Source organism: Dipodomys merriami, unplaced genomic scaffold (genome assembly GCF_024711535.1).
Source record: "Dipodomys merriami isolate MVZ:Mamm:240054 unplaced genomic scaffold, mDipMer1.0.p SCAF_4, whole genome shotgun sequence".
Classification (NCBI taxonomy): Eukaryota; Metazoa; Chordata; class Mammalia; order Rodentia; family Heteromyidae; genus Dipodomys; species Dipodomys merriami.
In genome coordinates this window covers 3,728,682-3,749,280 of record NW_027205603.1, presented here as the reverse complement: position 1 = coordinate 3,749,280, position 20,599 = coordinate 3,728,682, and the positions used below count along the sequence as shown (strand labels likewise).

Sequence of the window (20,599 nt, the reverse complement as noted above, 5' to 3'; positions counted from 1 at the left end):
CTGAATACTGAAAATAACCATCAGAATCACTTAGCTGCATTTTATATCTGTATGAATTCTACAGGAGCCAATCCTCTTCAAACCAACCCAAGATTGCTCAGTTTAAGTTCCCAAGCAGTCTAAATGTATCTTTAGGAGAAGACTGGTGCATAATGCTCTCAGAGCTAGATACCCATTCTGAATGTCTTCTAAAAATCTGGGCTACTCTGGGCTTATGGTATAGCTAAGTGGTATCAAATGTATGCTTAGCATTCTCAAGGCCATGGGTTCAATGCCCAAGACTAAAATAAGACACATTAGTTATTGTCAACTATACATGCGTAAAGCAAATGCTGTGAAGAAACTACAATGAGGCAATAAATGCCCTGCTGGCATGCTCACAATCCCAACAGTGTGTGATGAGAAAGGTACTAAAATCAGTCTCAGAGGTCTTCTCCCATCCACTCACCTCTTCTTCCTTCAAATGGCTAACATATTAGTAAACATGTGATTTGCAAATGGAGATAGAGAGGCAATACTAATCTCACATTAGTAGATGGAGAGGAGTGGGTGTCACTGGGGTTTGAACTAAGGGTCTGCATGCTAGGCAACTGTTCTATCACTTGAGTCAGGACCACAGCCCTAGGCAACATTATTCTTTAAGAAACTGCATCACATGAAATAGGAATATACTGGGCTAAGAAATCTACCAAAGATCATTAAAAATCTCTAAGCTGGCGCCTGTGGCAATCAGAGGATCACAGTTACAAAGTCAGCCTAAGCAGACATATCCATAAGACTCGTCTCCAAATAACTACAAAAGGCCAGAAGTGGAGGTATAGCTCAAGCAGTAAAGCACCAGCTGCAAGCAGAAAAGCTGAATGAAATGATCTTTTCAAACCCCACTATCAGCATCAAAAAGAAAAAAAAGAAATTCCTGCCCTGGTCAAGGGACAAAATATTTATCTTTTTAGAAAAGCCAGTTCTTGGGGCTGGGAAGGTGGGTCAGTGGTAGAGTGCTTGCCTTGCATGCCTCAGGCCCTGGGTTCGATTCCTCAGCACCACATAAGCAAAAAGAAAAAAGCCAGAAGTGGAGCTGTGGCTCAAGTGGTAGAGCGCTAGCCTTGAGCTGAAGAGCTGAGGGACAGCGCCCAGGCCCAGAGTTCAGGCCCCACGACTGGACCAAAAAAAAAAAAAGAAAAGCCAGTTCTTCTGTGAATGATACCAACAAATTCTTGTTCTGGCTCATGCTCACTAAACAATCTTACTTATTTCAGGGCTAGGAATGGGGCTTAGTAGTAGAGTGCTTGCCTAGCATGCATGAGGCCCTAGGTTCGATTCCTTGGTACAACATAAACAAAAAATTAAATTAAATTAATTAGAAAAAAACAATCTTACTTATTTCTATGTAAAGTTTCAGATTAAAAATATAGTTACTATATATATACATATATATGTGCACACACATACATATATCTTAAAAAACTTTTCTGAGCTTTATCTTTTGAACTGTTAGAAAAATATTTCCTAAATTAATTCTGATTTCATAGAGTAGTCAAGAAAACACATTTCCAAGGTAACCAGGACATTGGACCCAAGGTTTTTTTTAACTTAATGAAATATCTTTTCAAGACAATAAAGAGTCAAGGTGTGCCTCAGGTAGTAGAGCGCTTGCCTAGCATGCTGAAGGCCCTGGGTTCTATCTCTAGTAGTACCACTCAAAAAAAAAAGTAATCATCACCATCAATATTTTTTAAACCCACAGTAAGTATTATATAACTTAAGTACAATCCATTCTGGGGTAATTTCTCTCAGTGACTTTTTAAAGCATCAGACAAAAAAAAAAATCTTAACACACTTTAAGATGTTTTGTACATTTATAATTATGCTGGCTTCCACTGGGTGCCAATGGCTCACATCTGTAATCCTTACTATTCGGGAGGCTGAGATCTGAAGATCTCAGTTCCAAGCCAGCCTGGGCAGGAAAGTACATGAGATTTTTATCTCCAGTTAACCACAAAATAAGGCAGAAGCAGAGCTGTGGCTCAAAGTGGTAGAGCCCTAGCCTTGAGCAAAAATAGCTCAGGAACAGTGCCAGGCCCTGAGTTCAAACTTCACAACTACCAAAAAGACATTATGCTGGCTTTTAAAAATTCCATTCCCAAATATTCATTTAAAATGTCCATGGTGTGTAAGTGCGTGTGCACGTGTGTGTGTGTGTGTGTGTGTGTGTGTGTGTGTGTGTGTGTGTAAATCTACATTATTATTTATATCATTCTTTTGTGTACCACTAGAAGAAAAGAACACTGCTAAGCATGGAGGCACGTGACTATCATCCCAGTACGCAACAGGTGGAGGTGGAAGACTGAAAGTTCAAGAATAAACTGAGGCCGGGTGCCAGTGTCTCATACCTGTAATCCTAGCTACTCAGGAGGCTGAGATCTGAGGATCCCGGTTCAAAGCCAGCCCGGGCAGGATAGACCATGAGACTCTTATCTCCAATAAACCACTCAGAAAACCAGAAGTGGTACTGTGGTTCAAGTGGTAGAGTGCTAGCCTTGAGCTGAAGAGCTCAGGGACAGCAATCAGGCCCAGAGTTCAAGCCCCACTACTGCCAAAAAAAATAAAAAATAAAAAATAAACTGAGCTACATATCAAAAAAGCCAAGACTGGGAAAGTAGCTCAAGGGTAGAGTGGCTGGATGTGATGCCAAACACGGAGAAAAAACTAAAGCTTGCCAAGTTATGGTATCACTTCTTACTACAAGGAATTTTTATGATCTGCTTATTTAAATAGGTATTTCAGACAGATACACAGTTATCATCTAGCTTGCTTTCTGTTCCTTTCTGTATGCACAATCACTTTTATTTCAAGAAAGGTTTTTCTTTCACAAAGGTTGGTTGAGACAGAGTCTCACCATATTGCTTAGGCTGGTCAAAAATTAGGAGGCTCAAATGATCTTCCCACCTCAGCCTCCCAAGTAGCTGGGACTACAAGCATATGCCTTCAGCACTGTTGCTTAACAAGAGTTTTTCAAGACATTACTAAGAGCAATTAAGCCCAACTATCTGTTATAAACACTGTACAGAACCAGCTAACACAGGGACAACTTGAGTAGCTGCAGCCACGCAGACAAATGCATACACAATGAGAACTTTCGTGGCTGCCCATGGTGATAGCAATACTGAGGCACTAGTAACTGGGGGAAAACATCCTGATTTCATACAGCAAAATGTAAACAATGTACATCTTAAACCAATGAAAAGAGGTGGTACATAATTCTTGGACATGTGAAGCTATAAAATTTCTTAATCATCACAATGTATACATACACCATCATTAATCTAAATGTAACTGAAATATTCACAAGAAAATAATGTTTCAAATCACCTACAGAACTGTTAGAAAACCAAGAGCAGACCGTTCTATAAGCATATGAAAATGGAAGACTCTTACCTGTATAATGATAAGCAGACAGATCCCAGCGCCCATTTCTGCAGGGTCCCCGTACATCCCCGTCATGACATACACAATGGCTTGCCCAATGGTAATGATCATACCAAATACTGACAAAAATTGGGGGGGAAAGGAACACATGCTTACAATCAAAGATGAAGAAAGCCCAAAAAAGTATAGGAACATCTTTCCCACAAAAAATCTCAAATTTCAGAATTCTCCTTAATGGCATTTATGCTCACGTTTCTGGGCCCCATTGAATAGAGCTCTGTCTTTGGGTGTGTCTCCAACTTCAATTATTTTGGCTCCAGCTAACAACTGCATAATTAAACCAGATGTTACAATTGGAGAGATACCCAATTCCATCAAAGTTCCTGGAAAGAAAGGAAAGAAGTAAACCACATTTATTGAATGTACTACAGACCAGAGTGTTGTAGTTCATTGAAATATAGTTAAATATTAACAAGCAAATTTTCATTCCTTAAACACTAATAAAAAAGTTCACCTATTACACAACCCTGAAACAGTACATTCAATCCAAAGTTGTATAAGTATTATAAAAATGTAAATGTCTGTAAATGCTGAACCTATTAAAAAGATTTTTTTTTTTTGTCAGTCATGGGGCTTGAACTCTGGGCCTGAGCGCAGTCCCTCAGATCTTCAGCTCAAAGCTAGCGCTCTACCACTTGAGCTCAGCGCCATTTCCGGTTTTCTAGTGGTTTATTGGAGATAAGAATCTCACGGTCTTTCCTGCCAGGGCTGGCTTTGAACCGGGATCCTCAGATCTCAGTCTCCTGAGTAGCTAGGATTACAGGCGTGAGCCACCGGCACCCAGCTAAAAAGATTATTTTTAAAAGAAACCTTCAGGGGTGTGGTTATAGCTCCATGGTACAGAATGTGAAACCCTGGGTTCAATCACCAGCACCAAAACAGAAAGTACTTTGAAAATTTTTAAATAGTAAAAAGAAGCAGACAAATATGTGGTACTCTTATATCCAATTAACAAGGAAAGTGTTGGAACTGAAGTGTGGCTTAAGTGGTAGAGCACCAGCTATAAGCAAAACACTGAGTGAGAATGTGAGGTTCTAAAATCAAGCACCAGAGCTCCCCCTCCCTGCCCACACACAAGAAAGTAATTTAAAAAAAAAAAAAAAAGGAGCTGACTGCCAAATATAGTAGTATACACCTGTAATCCCATCTACTTGTAACAAGGAGACCGGAATATAACAATCTGAGGTTAGCCTGGGAAATATAGCCAGAGACTCTATCTGGAAAGGGATAAACAAGGATGGATAGACACATATGGAGGGTTGGGAGACAAAGAATGAGTAAGGATGGGACATAAAAAGACCTTGGCAAATGACTGACCACTTATAGAAAATTAAGATTCCTACTTCATGCCAGCTGGGCGCCAGTGGCTCACACCTATAATCTCACACCTAGCCACTCAGGAGGCTGAGATCTGAGGATCACTGTTCAAAGCCAGTGCAGGCAGGAAAGTCCATGAGACTCTCCAATTAACCACCAGAAAACCAGAAGTGGTGCTGTGGCTCGAGAGACAGAGCGCTAGCCATGAGCTGAAGAGCAGAGGGACAGCACCCAAGCCCAGAGTTCAAGCCCCATGACCCATTAAAAAAAAAAACAAAAAACAAAAAACAAAAAAACACCAGTGCATGTACCAGTGGCTCATACTTGTAAGCCTTGCTACTTCAGATCTCAGCCAGATCTGACTTCAAAGCCAGCCTTAAGACTCCATCTCAAATTAACCAGCCAAAAGAAAAGTCAGGCTGAAGGTGTGGCTCAAGTGGTAAAGTCCCAGTTGTGAGCTAGAAAACAAAGTGTGAACAAGGCCCTTGGTTCAAATTCCAGTACCAATACAAAAACAAAAGGCCAGGTATATGAAAGAAAAAGGCTTTCTAAACATAACAAAAGTCAGTAAGAAGATAGATGATTAAATAAAACTATAAAAGTGGATGTAGCAAGATACAGTACCAGAGATAGTTCAGCTCCTCTGTATATTCTATATATATTTTAATACAAATGATAGAGTTCATGTCTCCAATATGCAAACAGCTCATTCAACTAAAACATGGGGAAAAATAAACATTTTTAAAAAAGGAGCTGCAGTTATATGTTATGGCTCCTTCCTTGAAGCTTTTTCAGAAATTATTCACAGCACTGCAAACAAAACTCATCAAATTGGTATAAGAAACAAAGGATATGGGAGCTGCCAGCACTGTCACAAAAGGTCCACATCCCTGTTACTAGGGCCTGGCAACGGCCCTTAGTCCTAAACCGCATTTATGGATTCCAAAAAATTACCAACATCCTTCTGGAATCCTTTCATTTTGCCATTAAAACTATTTGGGAATTTTCTATTATTTACAACATCAGAAATTTAACATACTATGAAAATCTCACTAATGGAAAAATACAAATTATGAATAAAAATGTTAAGTGTTCAAACAAACCAACATGTAAAGAAATACATATTAATACAGGCCAATTTTCATCTGCCTGGTTGACTAAAGTTATTCTCAACTATTGTTGCTAAAAGAATAAAGTAACACAACCCTTTGAAAGATAATTTAGCACTTCTACTGAAAATTTATAACTATCTACTTATAACCAAACAGGTCAGTTCTCTCATTTCTGACAGATCTCCATCCACATAACACCTTCTATCCAATGTAGAATCTATACCCACAAATTGAAATGATAAATTCCATGGAAACTATACTGAGCTGCTCACTGCTCTAGTCTCTTGCACATAGCACAAAGCTTAGCACAGAGGAGAAACTCACAACTATTTGTTGACTGTGGATTAAATAAGCTGGAGCATATCCTTTTATAACATATGGCCAAATAGATGAAATGGCTCATCTAAGTTATTAGAGAGACCAGGTAGCAGAATGGCATAGAGGATATATCCTACTTTTTAAAGTATATACATTTTAATATGTGAATACATATGAAAAGAAAAAATCTCAATGAATAGTTGCCAATCTACAGCTTTCCAAGAACTGCTTCTTAGAGATCAAACGTTCATTTGTGGCTTCATATACATCTATATATAAATACTCATGTATTTTCAAGATAAAAATCAAGTCAATCATGGTGGCTTCAAGCTAGTTGGGAGGGAGAAATAAGAGGACTGCAGTTCAAGGCAGGCCAAGGCACAAAGATATCTGTGAGACTCCCTCTCAACCAGTGGCTAGATGCAATGGCCCAAGCCTGTCATCCAGCTACAGTGAAATACAAGAGTTGGGTGCAGTGACACACTCCTACCAGAAGGATCACAGCCTGGGCTGGCTCTGAGAACCAAGACCCCATTTCAAAAACAACACAAAAAGGGTGGAGGCAAGGCTTAAATGATAGAGCACCTGCCTAGCAAGCATGAGGCCCTGAGTTCCACCCACAGTATATCAGTATGTAGGCATGTATGTATAAATAAAACCAATATTATTCTTGTAACCTAAAAATGCTACAAAAAAAAATAATACTTTCCTGCTTTATAAAGCGTTTTCCTAAAGCAAGCCCTCACTACTCCTGAAACGTAAAACTCTCCCTGGCCACCCACCTCAGCTTGTCTCCCAGACTCTAGTGCTCAGTCTTATCCTGGAGGCTTTAGCTCAGGCTTTCATCTCCAAAGGTTGCCCCAATTCCTCTCTGACACCACATGTGGCACAGAATGTTTAGTCTGTGAGAACCCCAAGGGTGGATTTCTGCCTATCTTTACAATAATCACACGATACTGTAATGTTTCCATGGTTTCTGGCACCAGTCAATGGGGCTCACAGCAATAACCTGGCTGAAATATAGCCAGACAGAAAAGTTCAAACCCCAATATGGCCAAATATTTTTTTTTTAATTGTAGTACTGGGGATTGAACCCAGAGCCTTATGCATGCTAAACAAGCACTCAGTCTCAGTCTCTTTTTTTTTTTTTTTTGGGGGTCCGGTTGTGGGGAACTCTGGGCCTGGGTGCTGTCCCTCAGCTCTTCAGCTCAAGGCTAGCGCTCTACCACTTGAGCCACAGTGCCACTTCTGGTTTTTTTCTTTTTGCTTATGTGGTGCTGAGGAATCGAACCCAGGGCCTCATGCATGCAAGGCAAGTGCTCTACCACTGAGCCACCTTCCCAGCCTTCAGTCTCAGTCTCTTGAGCCACACCCATCACTCTTGTTTTTATTCTACTTTAGAAATATAGTCCTACTACCTTTTATCTCTACCTCCCAGGTAGCTGGGATCACAGGCATGAACCACCATGTTCGTCTTCAAAAGTAGTTCTAAATCCACAGGATTCAAACTAGGGTTTGAACTCAGCACCTTGTGCTTGCCAGGCAGCCGTTCTACAACTGAGCTACACCTTCAGTCCCTTTGTGGGCTGGTTAATTTGAGATAGGGTCTTGTTTTTGGCCTGGGTCCAAACCTGAGCCTCCATTCTACTAAATGCTTCCTAATGTATCCAGAAAGATGGTACACACTTTGCCCACCTACTGGTTGGGAAAGGGTCTCTAGAATGTTTTGCCACAAATGTCCTCAAACTAAGATCCTCCTGATCTCTGCCTCTCAAGTAAGCTAAGATTACTAATATTGAGTCACCATGTCTAGCAGTAATTGACATGTTTACATATAATTGATGTCAGTATGTAGGCAAATATTAGTACATACCTCTATTAGAAGCAAGAATAACTCTCATCCAGTAGAAAGGGTCTGCAGAATCTGATGACATGATTCCAAACAGTGGTATCTAAAATGTGACACAAAACATTTTATAAAAAATACAAATGCATTCTAGCTTTGCTCCTAATATATAATGTATTCTCTTAGGTTTGTAATACTTTTAAAAAAAAGTCACACACACACAATTTCTTGCAATCTTTAACACCACCAAGTATATCTTTTTGGGAAATGAATGGAACTAGGAATTGAATTTAGGGCCCACTGCTTGTTAGGCAAGCATTCTACTACTTGAGATATGACCCCATTCCTTTTGTTTTATAGTCTGTTCTTAAATAGGGTTTCCTGCTCTTGCCCTAACCAGTCTTGGGCCTCAGTTCTCCTACCTTCACCTCCAGAATAGCTGGAATTACAGTTATATCCTACCATGCCTGGCATGTTTTTTAGATAAGGTCTCATTAACTTTTGTCCTGGCTGGACTTGAAATATGATCCTTCTATCTCTGCCTCCCAAGTAATTAGGATTATAAGCCATGTACTACCCTACAAAGTCCCCAAAAAAACATATCTTTGTTTACATTTTTGTGCCAGTCTTGGAGCTTGAATGCAGGGCCTGGGCATTATGACTGAGCTTTTTTGCTCAAGACTCTACCACTTGAGCCACAACTCCACTTCCGTTTTGTTTTTTTTTTTTGGTGTTCAACTGGAGATAAAAATCTCACCACTTTCCTGCCAACAATGGCTTTGAACCCTGACCTCAGATCTCAGTCTCCTGAGTAGCCAGGATTACAGGTGTGAGCCACCAGCACTCAGCAAAACACTCCCACCACCCCAGCAGATCCACACCAAAAACTACTAAACTACATGCCTACAAGTCACTGGGAAGGTAAATTTTATTGTTTTTTGAGTATAATTTTAAAATACTCCCATTATAGGACTTATCTGATTTGTCACATAACAATTTTGTGGTTGGGAAATAGGGGGAGAATGAAGAAAGGGGTGACATTGGTCAAAAAAAAATTTTTTTTTTGTCAGTGGTGGGGCTTGAACTCTGGGCTTAGACGCTGTCCCTCAGCTCTTCAGCTCAAGGCCAGCGCTCTACCGATTGAGCTACAGCGCCACTTCCGGTTTTCTAGTGGTTTATTGGAGATAAGAGTCTCACGGTCTTTCCTGCCCGGGCTGGCTTTGAACCATGATCCTCAGATCTCAGCCTCCTGAGTAGCTAGGATTACAGGCATGAGCCACCAGCGCCAGGCTCAAAATGTATTATACTAATAAGTTTTTTAATTGAAACCCCTTTGTACAATTATTTAATGATAATTTTAAAAATTAATTTTGGAAAGCCAGGTACTAGTCAATGAAAATCACACTCCTAGATGTAAGACAGGAGAAAATACATATATAAACACACACATATATACATATACATACAAATATGTGTATCTGAGTATATATATACATATATATATGTATATATATATGCATATATATATACATATACATACAGACATGCTGGAATACTATACAGCCCTAAAAAGTATGCTAATTAATTTGTAATAATAATATCTTCCTCATGTTAAGTATATAATAGTGTTCTCAACCTGGGGTGATTTTGTCTTCAAAAGGACATTTAGTCTAGACTCACCTTTGATTGTCACAACTTGATAGTAGATGGTTATTACTGATACTGAGCACCTAGAGGCCAAGGATGCTACTAAAAATTCTATAATGCACAAGGTAGTCCCCATAAGAAGAAAGTATCCTGCCTGAAACTCAGTAATACCACTATTAAGAAACACTATATAAAAACAAAGATATAAAACTACATAAAGTGTAGCAATGCAAAAATATGAATATTAAAAAATATGAATATTAAATTAAGCTGGAAATAAATATCTTAAATCTTAAAATCATGGCTTAAAAATCTTGTCACAATTATTCCTAGAGTTAGTGAAATCATAATTGACCTTTTCTTCTTTATTCTCTTCAGGAATTATTGAATATTAATATAATCAGCATGTAACAATTTCTCCTCATGGAAAAAAAAATCCACAACTGCAGAGAGCTTCCTATCACATGACCCATGTTAGACACAGCACTAGGACATATAGCCTGTCCTCAACTATGTGACAATCAGTCACAAAGAAAATACAATTTTTAGGCTGAGAAGATGGCTCAGTGGTAGAATGCTTGCCTTGCATGCATGAGGCCCTGGGTTCGATTCCTCAGTACCACATAAGCAGAAAAGGCTGGAAGTGGTGCTGTGGCTCAAGTGGTAGAGTGCTAGCCTTGCGCTGAAGAGCTGAGGGACAGCGACCAGGCCCAGAGTTCAGGCCCCACGACCAACAAAAAAAATAGAAAAAGAAAAATACAATTTTTGAAATACAAGTTTAAAACCTCTACAGAAATTGATTTTTCTTTAAGGCACAAAGATGCTGCAAGCCATTTTAAACAACATAAACACCTCTGGATGCCAGATAACACAAGCGGGTGAGACTGAGCCCGGCCTGTTCTCTGCAGCCTCCAATACCCTTCAGCTAAAGTGAGGGTGAGAAATAATGAAGTGTTGGTGTAAAAATCAGTGCACAATAAACAACAATCGCCAACAAAGCCCTCCTGACCTCTTCTGGTGCCATCAAAGTCTCAAATCCTTCACCTTAATCTTTCTTTTAGTTACCCTGACAAAATCCAACTTGTACTTTGTCTGAGAAATCAAGTATTCTATGGACTAATGGAAACCTGAACAGATCTAACAAAGACTGGCAGTTGTTATTTGCAAAGACAATGGGAATTAAAAACCAGTTTAGGTAGGTCTGGGAGGAAATAGCAAGTCCCAGGCATGGAGGTGAAGCTCAAGAGGCACAGCACTTGGGTAGCATTTCCAAGGCCCCAGGCTCTATCTTCAAATAAACAAGATCACAAGCTACAATTATGGAATTTCTCTCCCCCCGTACATAATAAAAACCATGTAGAAACCTTAAAAGCTAACAAGAATGTTTTAAAAGACTGTTTGGCAAACAGCCAAACAAAAAGTGTTCTAAACCAGAGGCACCGTGGCTGGGGTGGGGGATAAGAATCAGAACAAAGGTACTCTAATCATCAAGGAGTCGACATCACCCTTAGAATCCCCATAACGTTCCGTATCTGGAGGAAAGCAAATGTCCTAATGCACATGTCCTAATTTTCCCTCATTTGGTGACGAAAGAGTAGACATAGCAGCTGTGGAAAATGAAATGACAGAGAAATGTGCCATGTCCTCTAGGAGGGACTGGAAATTAACTAGGAATTACTACCCTAAACTGGGAACTGGGAAGTGACCTGGAGCTGTAATAAAATACAAGCCTCTGGTCAGGTGGTGAAAATCTTTAAATGGTTAACAAAACTCCAAGAGCAGAGGGCCCACCAAGCACTTAACCGTTTTCTCACTTATCTCCCCCTCTCACCCCTCAATTTAGAGAACACAGCCTAGGACCTGTTTCAGAGCCAGTAGAAAGATAATTAAGAAATCATATTCACAGGACACATCGGCTTAAGCATGACAGAGAAAAAAAGAAACAGCTGAACATAGGGAAAAGTAAAGTAATATAAAATGCATGAAGCAGTCCTGAGAAATGTCATTTATTCAGTTGTCTACATAGGTTCCTGGATTATATACAAATCATAAAATGTTTTTATCTCATCCTTTAAAAGTTTCCTAGCCTCTGAATTAGAAAATTAGGAAAATGATAATTCTCTTAAATTGACCTATAAACTGAAAGCAATACAAATCATACTCCTACAGAAAGTTATGGAAGTTGGTTTCAAGGATGTGTGGATATATAAAGGACCAGAATAGCCAAAATGATTTTGAAAAAGAAACAAGAAGGCTTTCTCAAACTGGTTAGACCTTATAAAGTTACAGGAATTAGAAGTGTAGTTGATTATAATGGACATACAGATTAACAAGTCAGAATAGAGAAGTAGAATCATTGCTAATTCATTGGGGAATTCCTTCAACAAATGGTGCTGGAACAACTGTATAGACATATAAGAAGAAATAAACCTCAACCCTTACCATATGCTATACATCCACATTAACCTGGGACACAGACACATACAAGCTAAAATGCTTAGAAGAACATTTGATTTCTTTCAAAACCACAAGTCATCAAAGAAAAAGATAAACAGCTCTATAAATGTCTGTATAAATGTCTGTTCTTCAAGATACTGTGAAGAAAATAAAAAGCCCAGCTATTTGAGAGGTGAAGGTAGGAGGATTTAAAAAAAAAAATGCTTCATACCTGTAATCCCTGTATCTTGGGAGGTAGAAGTAAAAGGATCATAATGACAAGCCCAGCACTGTTAGCTCACCCCTGTAATCCTAGCTACTCAAGAAGCTAAGATCTGGGGATCATGGTTCAAAAGCCAGCTCAAGCAGGAAAGTCTGTGAGACTCTTACCTCCAATTAACCACCAAAAAACCAGAAATGGCACTGTGGCTTAAGTGGTAAATCACTCGCCTTGAACTGAAGAACTCAGGGACAGCTCCCAGGCCCATAGTTCAAGCCCCACAACCGACCAAAAAAAAAAAAAAAAAAAAAAGGATCATGATGAGAGGCCATCCCCAAAAAAGCATAAGACCTTATCTGAAAAACATACAAAAGTAAAAGGGCTGAGGTTGTGGCTTAAGTGGTACAGTGCCTGCTTAGTAAACTCAAGGCCCTCAGTTCACAACCCACTACTGCCACCACCCCCAAAAAAAGAAAGAAAATGAAAAGCAAGCCAGACTGCAGGAAAAAAAAAAAAAAAAAAATATATATATATATATATATATATATACATATTTATATATACACACACACACATATATATATATATATATTTTTTTTTTTTTTTAGTTGGTCCTGGGGCTTGAACTCTGGGCCTGGGCGCTGTCCCTCAGCTCTTCAGCTCAAGGCGAGTGCTCTACCACTTGAGTCACAGAGCCACTTCCGGTTTTCTGGTGGTTTACTGGAGATAGGGGTCTCATGTCTCTCCTGCCCAGGCTGGCTTTGAACCACGATCCTCAGATCTCAGCCTCCTGAGTAGCTAGGATTACAGGCGTGAGCTACCAGCGCCCAGCTTGACTGCAGAAATATAATAAAGGCACTTTTCACAGTACCTTTATTAGGCAAAAAAACATACATCCCGAAAACACAATTCAAGGCAATAAATGGTTTCTTCAAATGTAAAACATTTGGAAAGACAATTTTACAAAATACCCAATATACAAATACTCCAGGTGACCGATAAGGAAAATACAAATTGAAACCTCATCTAGTAGGATTTCCTCTAGAGCAATGACCACAAGACCTCAGCTGTGGTATGGATCCTCAGGGAGGATCTAAGTAAGGACACAGACAGGAAGTTCTCACACAAAGTACAGAAAAGAACTGACAATTTCCTACAAATCTGAAAACATATATTTACCACAACTCAGCAATTCTTCCTACAGACCCAAATGAGAACAAATGTCCACAGAAAGATCTGTGCATATGTCCACAGCAACTTCAGTAGAGCCAAATTTGGAAAAAGGCCAAATGTCCAACAAATGAAAGGATGGATTAAATCATGATATATTACCAGAAAAGAACACTACTTCAGAGTAAAAATTACTGATTTACTAATGGTACGGATGAATCTCAAATATAATGAAGCCAGACACTAAAATCTAAAAACACTTATATGAAATTCTAGGAAGGAGCCAAGTACCAGTACTTGGTTGCTCACACCTATAATCCTACCCTGAAAGGATAAGGCCTAGAGGGAATCTTAGGCAGAGAAGTCTGAGAGATTTCATTGCCAATTAACCAGCAAAACTGTCAAAGGGAGAGCTGGCTGAGCACCAACCATGAATGATAAAGCCAGGCAAGAAGAGTTCAATCACAAAAAGAGAAAAAAAAAAAAAATTCAGAAAAGTTAAGTTAAATTGTAGGGACAGGGAACACAGAAGATCCATGCCCACACAGGACTGAGTATTAGGAGGCACTGACGGAGAAGCATGACTAGGAACTTTTTCAGGTAGCAGAAACGTTCCATATCCACTCCAGGGGCATACACCATTTCTTGGGTGTACATATTTGTTCAAATTCTTCAAAATGTAATTAAAAAATTGATATAAATTTTACATTGTACTTTATTGCAAGAAAGTTGATTTTAATGAGGGGAGGGGAACTTGCAAGTAGTTAAATGTAAATGATAGCAATACAGATGAGTTCTTTTTTCTTTGTACTCTTCTAGAATTTAAAACATTTTTAAACAAGTACAGTGGTAAAACTACCATAGTGATATTTTTATTTCATCAAATGTGGGTTTGTTCCAGATTTTAAACTGTTCTACTGCTTCCTAAGGCAAAGTTTAAAAGTATTTTATATGTATTTTAATAGCTTTGTTAAGTTCTCAAAAAGCTTTCACCCAGAGTTCGAGCCCCACGACTGACAAAAAAAAAACTTTCACCTAAATTATGATACTGAATCCTCACAACCCTGAGACACACATCACATTTTAGTCTTATTTCTCCACAAAACTTTATATAAAAGTATCCCCACTGATATATACAATTTCTGATAATATGTATCAGTTACATTTTAAAAGGGCTAGGTGCCAGTGGCTCATGCCTAAAATCCTAGCTACTCAGGAGGCTGAGATCTGAGTTCAAAGCTAGCATAGGCAGGAGAGTCCATGAGACTTTTTGCCAGTCCTGGGGCTTGGACTCGGCCTGGACTCTGTCCCAAAGTTCTTTTGCTCAAGGTTAACACTCTACCACTTAAGCCACAGCATCACTTCCAGTTTTTTCTGTGTATGTAGTACTGAGGAATCAAACCCAAGACCATATGCCTACTAGGCAAGGACTCTACCACTAAACCACATCCCCATCCTCCATGAGCCTCTTATCTCCAATAAGCACCAAAAAGCTGGCAGTGGAGGTGTAGCTCAAGTGGTAAAGTGCCAGCCTTGAGCAAAAGAGCTCAGGGACAGTACCCAAATCCTGAGTGCAAGCCACAGTACTAACTGACACCACAACAGCAGCAACGAAAAGAATACTACTGGATCTACTACTAATGGTTGTATACAGTAGTGGATGATCCTGAGGTTCTCAAAACTTGGAGGATATTTAAGTCAATACATGCTATTTACAACATAATAAAAGTCAAACTGTAAAAATGTTTGTAATCTATATATCAAGGATACTTTTACATAGAGAAAGCAATCCAAATTGAATTTTAAAAACTCAATAAAAACATTAAAAATGTCATTAAAATGGGAAAAATGTTCAAACTCACTAGTAAGTAAAAATACATAGAACAAGATAGTATTTGTAATATCCAAATAATTCAGCTTAAAAATAACAGAAAGCTAGTGACTTGTTCCTATAGTCCTAGCTAGTCAGGAGGGTGAGGTCTGAGGATCTTGGTTCAGAACCAGTCCAGGCACACAAACCAGCAAAACTTTTCTATTTAAATAACAAAAAAAAAGTTGGGCCAGGCACCATTGGCTCACACCTATAATTCTAGCTACGCAAGAGGCTGAGATCTGAGAACTGCAGTTCTAAGCCAGCCTGGGCAGGAAAAATCTGTGATATCCGATTAACTACAAAATGATAGAAGGAGAGCTAGGGTTTAAATAGTAGAGTGCTAGCCTTGAGCATAAGAAAACTCAAGGACAGCACCCCAGAACCTGAGTTCAAGTCCCAGTACTAGCAAAAAAAAAGTTGGAAAAGAAGCCATGACTCAAGTGGTAGAGAGCTAGTCATGAGTGGAAAAAACTGAGCAAGAAGAGCACAGGCTCTTTTTGACCCAATAATGGCCAAAACAAAAAACAAAACTATGCTCAACTGGCGGTATAGGTCAGTGGTAGAGCACTTGTCTGCTATGTGCAAGTCTCTGGGTTTCATCCCCAGTATCACAAATAATAGCAGTAATAACAACAACAATGCTCAATATATTTCAGTATATTATTTTAACTAACATGAATTTCTCAAATTCTAAATAATCTAGATCTCAGACACTGATATAATATTATGGTTACATACCTGACAACATACTAAGAAAATAAAGAGGGTTATAGCAGTCCATAGTACCTTCTCTCTAAACTGGATCTGTACAACAAAAAGAAACAATGATCAATTCATAGCAAGAAAAACTAAATGTAAAGTAAAAATTCAACTGATCCTAATATTTATTCTTAAAATGTCTACTTCATCCTTGCTGTGACAGCTAAAATAAATAGCTATATTTCTTAAACAAAAGTTTCCACTTTTGAAAAAGATAGTTTAAGTACAGGCAGTTCCAGTGTGTATTTGTCAAGAGTAAATGAAAATGAGTAAAATGAAGAGGAGACAAAGTATATACAAGCCCAATATACATGTTTCAGTTAACAATTCTACAACAAAAATCTAGGGCTGTTGGTCTATTAGACAGTGTACAACATTACACAGGCAATACTAAGACAGTTCATAAACTAAGATACTAGGGTCTTGGGATTAACTGTAACTAGAACAACTATCCTTGCCATCTCAAATCAAAGTTTTACCTATCTGTTTGTATATTCCTACATCTGTTAAGTTCATGACAAATGGATAGTACAGGAATGTTTAGGAACTGGCCAGTTTGAGATCAGTAATTTTTCTTAAATTAAAATATTCTAGTCCCAAAAGTACATAATGAGGGAAGAATGATTTCATTCAGTTCAATACCTTTTATCCTATCATTTATCTGTCCAATGTATGAGTCAATAAATGGGAAGTATCTACTTGAACCACAACAATTCATTTGTGTAAAAGAGTCAGGACTCTTCAAAACCTACCCAGCAGATGGGGCCACTCCCATCCCAGCAGATCCACATTATCAGCAGGCATCATTGACCCTGCAGTTCAGGAACTACCACGAATGGGAGCCTACTACTTCTTAACTAACACACAGGCTACAGATACACTTAGTATGCCTTCATTTTTGAAGGCATGACAAACCTATCAAGATTTAAGCAGGGCTATACTAGTTACAATCACTTCATTCTCTTACAAGAAGCAAGTAGGTGATTATTTTTATCCAGAAAAGGTTTTGGGAAATTAAATCTATCTTGCTGGTTTGACAAGGAAAGTCATCTAGATATTCTCAATATTACTAAAATAGTATACTTACTTTCCTTTCAGGTTTCTGAATTTCTGGTAGAACCGCACAGAAAGGTTTTATAACTTCTAAAAATTTGACTGTAAAAAAGAAAGTAAACAAGTGTCCCTATTATAAATGTATATCTTTTTACAGAATCAAATACAAATTTTAACTCTGAACAGCAATTTTTCCCATTCTCTTAGATTAAATATCATGATGCCTTTTATTTCAAATGAATACATAAAGAATCAGAAATCAACAGACGGAAGAATTCTAATGGTTTGAGGGCTAACTAGTAGAATCAAGAGTACTTTTACCCAGGCTCGGAAGGTAGCTCAGTGGTAGAGTGCTTGCTTGGCATGCATGAGACCCTGGGTTCCATTCCTCAGCACCATATAAGCTGAAAAGGCCAGAAGTGGCACTATGGCCCAAGTAGTAGAGGGCTAGCCTTGAGCTGAAGAGCTGAGGGACAGCACCCAGGCCCAGAGTTCAGGCCCCATGACCAACAAAAAAAAGTACCAGGGCTGGGAAGATAGCTCAGTGGTAGAGTGCTTGCCTTGCATGCATGAGGCGTTGGGTTCGATTCCTCAGCACCACATAAGCAGAAAAAGCTGAAAGTGGTGCTGTGGCTCAAGTGGTAGAGCACTTGAGCTGAAGAGCTGAAGGACAGTACCCAGGCCCAGAGTTTAGGCCCCACAACCAGCCAAAAAAAAAAGTACCTTTACCCTAATTTTGCTTCCTCATGCTTATATTCAATCCTCATATACACATTAAAGCAATGTTTAAGATCACCACAATGTCCAAAAAGAGAAAATACAGTTCACAAGGTCCTAGGAGGGCAGGGCATTATGGAAGAAAACTGAGAGATGGACTAGAGCAGGAGAGGAAGACAAAAAACTGATTTAGCCCAAGAAATGACTGGAATCACCTGCTATCGTTAACTTTGTAACGACTACAGATCTCTACTTCATTTCATTTACAACTTGGCCATCCTCCTACATAATATCAAAATACTTATTTATATACAAGATCAGCCCTGAGAGTGACAATTACATTCAATGAGACAGTACTTCCTACGCTACTGTTACAGCATATAAAAGTAAAATAAAGCAAGGTTGTTTCAGGGTAGATACTATCTCCTGGCTTAAGTCCTGCTGAGGTACTAGAGGACAAAGATGATCATCTTTTAAGCTCCAGTCCTTCTGCCAGAGTGTAATGTGCAGCAACACAAGCCATAGCTGCTATTAATTAGCATCTTCTTCACTACAGACACTAATACCCTGAAACTGCTTTAACTCTGATATGAGTAACTACACCTGCGGTTAGCCAAAAGCTGGTCACACTACCCTTCTTTTCTCTCCCTCCCTCCTAGTACTGAGGATGGACAGACCTCTGAGTCTGGTGGATGCTGGGCAAGCACTGAGCTATTCACCACCGCCACCCTCAGCCCTATACCATTAAAAAAAAAAAAACAACTCACAAGGATGGCTGGCGGAGATGTCTGCCGTTTGGACTATTTGCAAAGTAAATCTGAATTATGAAAGTGCATTCTTCATCTCTAGTGCATAACAATGATCCAATCGACATCAGGAAACTTCCTAGAATCTCTTCACCTTTTTTTTTTTAACTGTCACACCTGAGTCTAGGCCACTCTTGCAGACTTCTTGGACATTTTATAATTTGTATTGGGGTATTCGCGTTCAAGCAACGCTTTTGTCTGTTATTTATCTATCCTTGTGTTGCAGAAATCGACCGTTATGGGTAAACCCAAAGCCAAGGATCTCTTCTACCTCCTTCTAAGCTACCCCAATGTCCACTAGTTGGCCAACTGGTGCAAGGCTTGTGCATGCAGTTATCCATTCATCCTACAGCTCGTCAAGATCTATGTAATATACCCGGGGAATGAATTTTTGCAAAGGGCCTTCCTAGGGTCCCCACAATACAGGCCTCGTCCCTAAGGCTTACACAACCCTGCACGGATTTCGGTAAACGCTATAGGACCGCGGGATGAACGTTTTTCCAGGAGAAGGCTGAGACACCTCACTCCCTCGTTTCCTTCTGCGTGGAACATGCCACGCATCCCTGACAAAATTAAACGAGCGCCCGGGGCGCCTTCGGCTCACCACACGCCAAGGAAGGGTGATTCGGGAATTTAACTCGTAGGAGCTTCGAAAGCTCCAGAAACGTGACAAATGGTCTAGGCTTAGGCCGGCGCCCTCGCTGTCTGCCCACCCCCACCCCCCGCCCCGGCACAGCCAGGGGTCTCCCCTCGCCACCCACGGGGCGCAAACCCCGGGCCTGGGTCCGGCTCCCGCGGCCTGGCCGAGGCCTCGCACGGCTGGAGGAGCCGAGGGCCGAGGCCGCCCTCCGCAGCATCCCGGCCCGCAGGCGGGTCGACCCCGAGAGGGCGCCGGGTCCGACGCCCACGTCTCCCGCAGAGCCCCGCTCCAGCCGCCGCTACTCACTGCCCATGGCGGCGGCTGGGGAAGCCCGGCAGGGCACCGCGGCCTCGGCGCAGCCTTCGCTCGGTTCACGCGGCTCTGGCTTCGGCGCCGGCTACGGACCTGTGGTCTGGCCGGCCCCGCGCAGGCTCCGCCCCGAGTCACGTGACGCAACTCGCTGCGCACAGCCCCGCCCCCAGACTCTGGCCGTTGGCCGACGTCCGCTGCGTTGCCATGGTCACCGCCGGCGCTGCAGCAACGCGGGCTAGGCGCCAGGAGGCGGGGCTTGAGCCCGCCTGTGTGGGAGTGTCCTGGAGGGGAGGCGGGGCTCAGGCCGGCCGGGGACCTGGCGGCGCAGGGTTTTTATTTAAGTGCGGGGTGCCAGGCTGGAGAGACAACAACTGGTCCCTAAAGCCTGGGGCTGAGCCTCGCAGCCGAACCAACTTTTCATATTGTATCTGCTTGGAGATCTGCAAAAAGTCGTGTCACGTTGTGTCTGGTTGGTAGTTTATGAAACTCCTCCCCGGTGCACTGCTGTCCATCTTCTCTAACTCGGATGGTAGGGTTCCTGGAGCGACAGCTTTCAGACTGTGTGTGGTTCGGGTCCCATCTACAATGAGTCTGTTCGTGCATTCTAGGACATTATGGTGTAAGAGAAAGCGCAGTCGTGGACCTCGGCAAGCCCTGAATCTTGCGTTGGGCAATCATCTATCTGAGCTATCCAGGCAAAATAAGACCCGTTCATAAGGGTGTGGAAGTGGAAGGGAAAGAAGCAGAAAAATGAAGGAAGGGTAACAAGTTAGACAAGAAATGTACTCACTACCTTACTTATGTAACTGTAACCCCTCTGTACATCACCTTGACAATAAAATTAAAATTGAGAAAATGAAAAAAAATTCAGATACTCACACACACAC

At 40.6% G+C, this 20,599-nt stretch overlaps 1 protein-coding gene across 1 annotated transcript in view; it reads right to left on the bottom strand.

The window, feature by feature from the left end:
- The window catches only part of Sec61a2 (SEC61 translocon subunit alpha 2), a 31,180-nt gene extending 11,328 nt beyond the window's left edge, over positions 1-19,852 (bottom strand). The window contains exons 1-6 of the mRNA XM_069990358.1: positions 19,707-19,852; positions 17,272-17,339; positions 16,164-16,229; positions 8,107-8,185; positions 3,678-3,809; positions 3,436-3,545 (exon numbers count right to left, since the gene is read on the bottom strand). Of these exons, the coding sequence (XP_069846459.1) occupies positions 3,436-3,545; positions 3,678-3,809; positions 8,107-8,185; positions 16,164-16,229; positions 17,272-17,339; positions 19,707-19,713 (462 nt within the window). The 5' untranslated portion in view covers positions 19,714-19,852. The remainder of the gene's footprint in view (positions 1-3,435; positions 3,546-3,677; positions 3,810-8,106; positions 8,186-16,163; positions 16,230-17,271; positions 17,340-19,706) is intronic.
- Between the last annotated feature and the right edge of the window lie 747 nt (positions 19,853-20,599).